This window comes from Chlamydotis macqueenii, chromosome 1 (assembly GCF_036417535.1).
Source record: "Chlamydotis macqueenii isolate bChlMac1 chromosome 1, bChlMac1.mat, whole genome shotgun sequence".
Lineage (NCBI taxonomy): Eukaryota > Metazoa > Chordata > Aves > Otidiformes > Otididae > Chlamydotis > Chlamydotis macqueenii.
In genome coordinates, this window is record NC_141556.1 from 38,420,215 (window position 1) to 38,429,605 (window position 9,391).

A 9,391-nucleotide genomic window follows, 5' to 3' on the forward strand; every position below is an offset into this window, starting at 1 on the left:
ATTCTGTTATTCTGTCTGGCACAATCTTTATAAACCTCTAATGTAGATGAGATGAGTGACACCTGGATAATTCCTATTACCCTCCATTGACTACAAAGGGAGCCTCATGTAGCTTGGGGATAGGTTGTGTCTGTCAAAGGTCAATGAGAAGAACTCTCTATTTAGTGCTTAACTTCCCTCCCTCTGCTGTCAGCTGTCCTAAATGATATACATACAAAGAATGTTGGCCAGCAGCTCTTGACAACATCATTGCTTATGCCACAAGAAAGAAAATAAATATGCTGCTGAATATGGCAAAAGATTAAACCCCTAACGCTGTGACGCAGCACAAAATCCTGGCTGGCTGTCACTGTTGGGTCACTTCTGCCTTGACTGTGAACAGGCATGTAATTCATAAGTTGTGAGATGCAAATGAGAGCATGGAGCAAAGTAAACCCTGTTGATTGCACCCATCACCCACATAGATCGTACACCAGTCTACTACATGAGTTCCCACAAGGAAGCGTTACAATTTCAGTTCACACAAACCTTGTTCAAATTAGGTATGGATGGAAGCTTTTATCTCAAAATCGCTCTGGTTCAAGAGCAATATGGGAGAGTTTGATCTCACTTCAATGCCATCTAACTTCAACAGTAGATGCAAGACATGTTGACACTAACTATTTTTGGACTAACTTTAATTGATCTTTGAATTTAATTGATGAAGCTACTAAGGTAGATCAAGGTAGATTTCCTGCCAACATTTTTCCTATATTACAGTATCTATTCATGGGATGTCTTCTAGATACCCTTTTAGCAAGATTTTTTCATATGAATGTCCCTGATATGCTGTATTTGCAAAACTTCACCCTCCTCCTCATCTGCATTACCACCCCAAGTCTTTTATTTGAGGACATACTTTTTTTTCTTATATGTGGACAGGATGCCTGTTTCCCTGATGAAGAAATGGTAAAGTCTTGCTCAAGAAATCTTCACCAGCTGCTGAAAATCCACTATTATATTTTTCCTCTGTCTTTCTCACTGTTTGGATGCTTTTCACCTCTTTAACCTTCATCCAGCCACCAATGTCCCTGGCTGAACCAGAGCAATTCCTCTGTCTTTGCCCAGGAGGTATTGCTGAAGGAACAAATAATGATGGATTAAACTGCTCTTCAGTGACTTTGGTTTTTTTCTGTCTAGGAACCTTGCATTGAGAGTAGGCACCAAGCACGTCTCTTGCTCTCAAGTCCCTGATGCTGCAGAGTCCCATTTGTGCTCAGCATGCGTATGGGGCAGCAAGAACATAGCACTCTGAGTTTTCAATCAGCAACTACTGCCTGACTGCTTGTCTCTATCTCATTTGACCCAGAGTGGGACAGTTTGGGACTTTTCACCAGCAGCTATTCAGGACAGGATCTTGTCTATGGGTGTACTGGGGCAGAATCCATGAACCAAATCAATGACTCTGAGGAATTATGCTATTTTTCCCACCACCCTCCACAAGAAAGGCAGACCCACGTGCTCTTCACTAAGCCCTGGCCTGTGATAAGTTGAAATTTCAGCCTTATGGTGAAGAAGCATGTCCTCAGACCAAGCTTGCATCCTTTCTGGATAGAAGAATACAGCAACTGGCCAGTAGCCCCACAGACACAATATGTGTCAACTCCCTTGTGTTTGAGTAAAAGAGAAAAGCTCCATAAATGGCAATATTTGAGGACCAAAATATTTATTATAATAAATTAAAGAATAAGTATTTATAAAACAATCCATTTCCATATAAATACCACACAGCAGTTTTAACTTCCTAGTTCACTTCAAAGCCTCTAGTACAGTTTCATAAATACATTTCATTGGACATTTTTCAATTAATCTAAATAAATAAAAATACTTCATAATTATTACTATAAAATAAATTACCATTAAATATGAATGACAAAAATAATTTCTGAATTAGTCTGAAATATGAACTTTTCAGGTAAAGGTCAGAAGGGGGCAACATATGCAAGAGAGATTTCCAAGCAGAAGGCTCAAAACATCCTGGCTGGGTATCACTGCCTACCTTGACCAAAGCTGATTCACAGGTGGCAAATCTCAGCCTATAAAATACAGAAACAGTTGCCTTATTCCAATGGAGACGAGGAGGACAGGAAAACAGTTTTAGCCTTTGAAAATAGTCAATGTCCTGCGTTGAAATGTAGCTGCAAACACTGTCCTGGAGTTTTCATTTTCAAAGAAGGCAGCAATATACTTCCTGTCTGTGCCCACCTAGTTTTCTATTTTGGGCATAGTTAAAAAATGTACTGCATCTGGAGAGGGGGGAGGTCCACAACAGTTAATCAATTTGAGTTATAGCAAGAGTTTTTCTGAGACATCTTCTCAAGTCTGCTCTGAAATTTTTTCAGTTTTTCTTCTTGTTCCCTCCCTTCTTTGGGGCATCGGTACAGGCATTTTCTATGTAGTCAAACAGTAAATCCAGTTCTCCAATGGCCTTTGTCTTTCCATTCTCTCCCAACTAGAAAAGAGCAGAATGTAAGTTTTAGCATCTTGTTACTTGTCAGAAAATTGAAATTAGGCTTGTCACAGAAACTGCGTTGAGAATTTACTCTCCTTGTTCTCTCAAGTAGTTCTATTAGAGTCATTATACCTTAAGGTATAAACTAGCTCATTCAAATCCAGTCTAGCCTATACAGTTGGTGCAACCTGATTTATGAAGGACAATTTTAAATTACTATAACACATGCAAAGAGTTAACAGGACAAGTGAAGGAGGGCTGGAAGTGGAAACATCACTAATCCCCTCTTTAATGCCCCCTTTCACCTTCTAAATAATCTCTGGAGTTAGTTTCATAATTAGATCAGCCTTAATCCAACTCAATGACTGGAGTTTGGAATTGTTCTTTTTAATGCTGGGGGAAAAAATGTACCTGTTTCATTTTGCTCTTCATTTCATCCAGATTCTTTTCAATTTGCTCTCTGCGTCCTGAGAATTTCTAAAAAAAGAAAATATCCAGACACAACATTGGCAGCTGTATGCAACAATGTGCTTTTTTTTTTTCTGTTTCACATCTTTCTATCAACCTCGAGTTTGATATCTTTGATCTGAGGTTTCCTTTCATATCACTGCCTTTTGCCGCTGTTTGCAGCATTCTGAGATTCAGGAGCAGCAACAAGAGTCACGAGAAGGGAAAGCCCAACACTACTCACACATCTGCTCAACTCTGAGGTCAGGGACGCCAAGAACTGTGCCACCTCCTCAACATACGGATACCGGTCCTTGGCCTCAGTGAGGAGGACATCTTTCACTACAACCTCCACAGTCCTCTTCATCATGTAGCAGTGGTTGCTTTCCTAGGTAGGCAAGTAAGAGGTCACGTTAAATCATGGCAAGAGATCAACAAGTGCTGCAGAAGGACACAAAGAGCAGCCTTCTAGTGTAAGACTTGACTGACCTTGATGTTAGCATAGAGCTGCTGCCCAATGAGCCTGTTGTCCGTGTCTTGGTCTGAGACCCTGGCCTGAGAGGGAAAAAAAGGAAATGTTAGGTAGGGATGGGAACCTTACAAAAAAAAAATAATGATAAACCCTATTTTTTTCATTGGTGATACTGCAGCTGAAATGAGGGAATGGACACCATAGTCAGCCTGTTACAGGTAGATAAGCTTGGACAATGTGTCTGTTTCTCTCCTTAACTGTGTGAGATTCAAGGTCAGTATCACTGGAAAATAAATATGCAGAAGCCTAAATTCCTGTCCCCCTCTTAAACGTCAAATGTCGTAGTGGTTACGATGACTAAACCAGATGCTGCAGGTGGCCGACCTCACAGCCGCCCGCAGCGCTGCTGGGTGGTGCTGCAGCACTTGATGGTGTGCACCAGGAGAGACCCACCCATGGCAAGAGCAGCCAAGAAACCTACCCAAGCAGAGCACTGTAACATGCCTGAGGAGCTACCTGGCCATGGCTGGAGTCATGGGCAGGCCCAGCTCCAACTGGACTGGGCAAACAGAGAAATTTAAGCTCATGTTTCACAATTGTCCCAGTCTAGCAGCAGCCACTTGAGAGAAGGAGCTGTACTGTACCAGGGGCTGCCTTTCCCTTGGGGAGCAGGAGAAGGAGAGGCAGCAGCTTCCTCCATCTACACAACCACTGGGCAACAGACCCACTCTGCAAGCCCAAGCTCTGACTGATTGCAAATGCACATTTTTTTTCTGGAGAAAGGCAGGAAAAAGAGAGAAGAATGCCAAAGGCGAGAAGCTAGGGCACTGGCAGAGGAGGAAGTCCTCAGGTCCCACCATGAAGGACGTGTGTGTTACTGTACCATTTTAGCCAAGGTGTAGGTGCGATTTCTGATATAGGGCTGCTGGAAATTGATCTTCCTGAGCCTGCAGGCATGGTGGGCAGTAGAAGCCAATCCTGCCCCTTTTGGAGGCAGAGGGCTGGTGAGAAGAAGAGGGAGACAGCAACAGCAGCAGAAGATGACCCATCCTGAGAAGTTCTGCATCAAGGTCTGCAGGGAGGCCATGGCTCACGATCCAGAGTTGTCTGTCCCAGTGGGTTGCAGCTACAGCACTCAGCACTGAAGAGAGAGAGTAGTGTTAGCATCAGGGAGAACGGGCAAGGCAAAGTGAGAGAGGCACAAAGGCTGCAAGTCTTACCTTTGCTGTGATTCTTGATGTGCTCTGCAGGAGGTGAGGTACACCTTATATAGGGCCACCAACATCTCTCTCAGCTTTTTTTTTTTTTTTGGGTGCTGTTGGTGAATTAAAAATGACATCAGCAACTCTCTTACTTTCCAGTATCCTCTTCTGAGAACTACCTAACCACTACAAAACCCACAAATACAACTTCAAGGCCATTGTAATCTTTAGTTTCTTATAAAACAAACCAAACTTTAATGCGGGGCAAAGCAGGGGCTTTTACCAGGACAGGAATCCTGAATTTCTTTTGCATAAAAATGTTTGAGAAGTTTACAGGTTTGTGCTTTCTGTCCTCATTGTAACACACTAGTCGGATTGGCAATTGAATGGTAGATAATGTAATTTATATTAATTTTTGTTCGTTTTCTGTGGTAAAAAAATAGTGCTCTGCTGGTGCTGACAAGTGGTCAGATGTTGCACCAGACCCAAAGCACTGACCACCTACAGTTCCTACCCTGCAAATATCTTTTTCCCACACAGTGTCCCACTGGAGTTACCAGCCATGTGCCAACCTCTCTCAGAAATCAGAAACTGGGTAGCACCAACACATCATTTATCACACCCCTGATCTCCAAATTCCCATTTAAAAAAAAAAAAATCCATATTCCAAGCTGTAATGACCAGAGCTGTGGTCATGCACTTACTTATCCAGGTGATTTCCATGTTCCTGACCCTGTTCTGCTAACATAGACGCAGTGCTGCACCTTTAGTCTGAAATACTATGCAGGGTGCTAAAGGGAAACTGTGCTCTCTTTAGAGAGTAATTTGCAACCCAACTGAGATGGTAATGCATGAGGACACAGAACTGGTAGAAATGCAAACTCCTGGCTGTCTGATACCCACAGGGCACACAGGTGACAAATGTGAGAAATCACACCTGGGAAATCCAGGGTCCAGCTCTGCCTCTAAGAGTGAACAGGGGCATCCCTGAGGCTGGGCTTCACAGCTCTCGGCTGAGGTTCTCAGGACAAGAGTCACAATCAGCCTTACCTTGTGGGCTGAAATGCCCAGCTCTTTTGCTTATATCTGAAAGGAAGTGGTTAAAGGCTGTCTGGCACCAGGTTTACACTTTAGCTTCCCCTGATGCATCCGCAGCACACATTCACCTCTCCATGGCTCTGTTCTGCCTCAGTTGCCTTCAGATACCTGCCACATCAGCTATGAACAGCTCTGTGCCCTTGAAGCTGCATTCCTTCACCCTGGAGTCATCATGACGACGTCCCTTTCCACACTCTTTTCAGGGTATCCCTGACATTCCCATGCCCAGCCTCCAACAGCATCCTGACTGCAGTGGGCAGCAGAAAATAAGTCTGGACCCAGGATGTCAACAACCTAATTCAGACCCCAAACATACCACAATGCTATTCAAGAACACTTTTTTTCTCTTTTCCATAAATTTTTCATTTGCCAGGCTAATAGGCCCAGCAGGGGAGCAGGATAATGAGAAGACAGAAGACTGAGTTATACTTACTCAAAGACAGACATTAAAGACCGAACTGGGAGAAATACAGACAGAGAGGCTGTTCTGAAGGATTGGCCTCCCCTGAAGTGCAATCCCACAAACTCATCTCCAGGTGTATAGGACAGTCTGCTTCTAACTGAGGTTTCTCGCACTTTTCCACCAGCTCATCCAGCAGAAGTCCCAACCCCAGAACAGCACCTGTGACAGGGCATTTGGACCCTCCCTAAGGGAGGACCATAGCCCTGCTCCTGGCCCAGACCCATTATCCTCCCACCATTCTGGATTCCACTTCTCCATCCCTTTGGTCACTTACTCTTGTCAGACATGGATTCAAATTGCCTGACCTCTTCTTGTGGCTCTGGTCCCATGGAAAGGGTCCATGACCTGGGTAAGCAGGTGGCTGTGCCAGTCGCATCTGTTCAAATGGCTGCGAGGAGCCCACCTGATCCCAAGCTTCCCACACCTCCTGATGGATATTTGAACAACAGCAGGCAGAGGGATGAGGAATTAGATGCTGAATCTTTCTTCTGCCTTCTTTTATGCAGTGATTACAGGACGTCTTCTCTCTGTCTTCTCTAGTATTAGAAACTATACACTGGGACATACCTATTTTCATAGAAAATAGTAAGTTAGACTTGATAAGGCTTGCTCTCTCCCATCTATGCTGTTAGCCACCTCTCTCTGTGGCTATGTCATGATGTTCTCCTCCTGACGCTTTAGAAATCTTGTTTTCACTTCTTTGGTTTACCTTCTGCTTCTGGTATGACATCGAAATGCTGAAATGCCCATTGTAAGTTTGTTAATTTAAGTTTCACAAATTCCCTTTTTATGACACTCCTAAAGCCTTCACATTTCTTAATCTTTTGTTTGCAGTTGTTGTAACAACCTATCTTCCATCCCTCTACCTTGCTATGAGTATGGACCAGCCAAAAAAAAATGAATATTCAACATCTTGCTGGACTTTTACCAGACTGTATGGTTCTCCTGCTCATTGTCCACTCCTGGCCTCTTCCCAACCACCTTCCATCAGATGACTGCTGTTCCTGGGTGTACCACTGAGGTACAGTACAGCCACACTCGTGGCTGTAGCAGCTGTAACATGTCAAGAGAATTTCTTTGGAAGTGGAGATACACCTCCCATTCCCAGGGTCTGCTATTTCTGTTTTGAGATTGCATTGAACAAGGATGTGTCTAGTCACTCTTCTGCTCACCGTACCCTGGATGGGAGATACACATCCAGTATTACATTGTACGCAAAGACGGGGCTAAGAACCTGCACAGTCCTACCACTTAGTCTTACTCCAGTCCTCAGCTGAAGTCCAGAGAGGGAGGAAGGAACTGGAGGCTTTTCTGCTGTAATTGAGAAATAATTGCTCTTTCTTCTTGTTTGAGGGGAAAATACAATAAATCTCTCTGCTTGAACCAGCCCTGAAGGTGAAACTCAGGGAAATTGCTTACCTAGGCACTCCTCTCCAAACAAGCTGGTCTGAATAGTAGTGCCGGCAGAAGAAATCAGTGGAAGGAAAGCTGTGTTTAATTCAAAATGTGGTACCCTGGCTGAAACCATCACTGGTGTTTCTCACTTTGGAAAGAAAGAAAGAAGTGGAAAAAATGTGTCTGAAGAATGTGTCTTAAAAGAGTAGCCTTTCTCATTAATTCTTCTACTTTAACATTGTTAGGTGTTCTAGCAAGTGGTATAGGAACTGGTAATTCCTCTCTGAGCCTGAATTGCTGATGTCTTATGATGCATAGTAGTCCAAAGCTTTTATTTATAAAACAGTGTTCTCTTGGAAAAAAAAAAGAAGGGGAGAGGACATGTCGATGACAAAATCAAATCAAAACAAACCAAAAAAGGCCAAGTGTAAGGTCCTGCACACAAATCGGGGCAATCCCAAGCACAAATACAGGCTGGGTGGAAAATGGATCGAGAGCAGCCCTGAGGAGAAGGACTTGGGTGTGCTGGTGGACAAGAAGCCCAACATGAGCTGGCAATGTGCACTTACATCCCAGAAAGCCAACCACATCCTGGGCTGCATCAAAAGACGCGTGGCCAGCAGGGCGAGGGAGGTGATTCTGCCCCTCTACTCTGCTCTGGTGAGACCCCACCTGGAGTACTGCATCCAGTTCTGGAAACCCCAACATAAGAAGGACATGGACCAGGTGGAGAGGGTCCAGAGGAGAGCCACGAAGATGATGAGAGGGCTAGAGCACCTCTCCTATGAGGACAGGCTGAGAGAGTTTGGGCTGTTCAGCCTGGAGAAGAGAAGGCTCTTGGGGAGCCCTTATAGCAGCCTTCCAGTACCTAAAGGGGGCCTACAGGCAAGATGGAGAGAAACTCTTCAGCAAGGCTTATTGTGATAGGGCGAGGGGTAATGGTTTTAAAATAGAAGGAGGGAGATTCAGACTGGATCTCGAATAAATTTTTTACAATGAGGGTTGTAGAACACTGGAACAGGTTGCCCAGAGAGGTGGTGGATACTCCATCCCTGCAGACATTCAGGGCCAGGTTGGATGAGGCTCTGAGCAACCTGATCTGGTTGGAGATGTCCCTGCTCCTTGCAGGGGGGTTGGACTAGATGGCCTTTAAAGGCCCCTTCCAACTCAAATTATTCTAAGATTCTATGAAAAAAAGACCTCTCCAAGCTCAAGGTGAGGGAGAAAGGGGAGAGGAGAAAAAGTAATTTTCTTTTTTAATTTCATTACTTTTTCTAGATTTAATTTTATTTTTAATGTTTGAGGCTAGTAACACTATTTAAAATACAAAATTCTTACAAGAAAACATATCTGCTATGCTTTTATTTTTATTAAAAACTACCAAAGACCTCTGAACTTCTATAAAGTACCCTCTCCATTGTTTTTTATGTATAATTTTTTTTTTTAAATTTGAAATTGTGCACAAATCGTATTTTCTCCCCAGCAACAACCCAAGCGTTAAACGTCTATTCTATCCCTGACCTCACCAATAAACTTCTGAAGTGTAATTACATGGACTTTCCATAGTTCATTAGGAAACTATAGCGGTTGAATATTCTCGACAATGACTTCTTGACCCATATTGAAGACAGGATTTTGTGAGGAGGACTGGAACTCTACATCACATCTGCCTCAAAAGCCACAAACACTTCCTTCTTGCTTTGAATGAGGCCACAGGTGAATAACCAATACTGTACTCTGACGTTTATCTGTTTTGTATCATCACCAGCACGCCGGCATGCAGGAATTTTCTTGAGCTTTAATACATTTTCAACCAGCTAGGA

General features: G+C 43.6%; 1 protein-coding gene across 1 annotated transcript; it reads right to left on the reverse strand.

Moving 5' to 3' along the window:
* Positions 1–2,377: 2,377 nt before the first annotated feature.
* On the reverse strand, positions 2,378–4,497 carry IL22 (interleukin 22). The gene is made up of 5 exons (XM_010120960.2): positions 4,294–4,497; positions 3,428–3,493; positions 3,183–3,326; positions 2,903–2,968; positions 2,378–2,491 (listed from the first exon to the last, which is right to left on the reverse strand). Exons 1-5 carry the CDS (start codon positions 4,495–4,497, stop codon positions 2,378–2,380), a joined length of 594 nt encoding a protein of 197 aa, XP_010119262.2.
* Between the last annotated feature and the right edge of the window lie 4,894 nt (positions 4,498–9,391).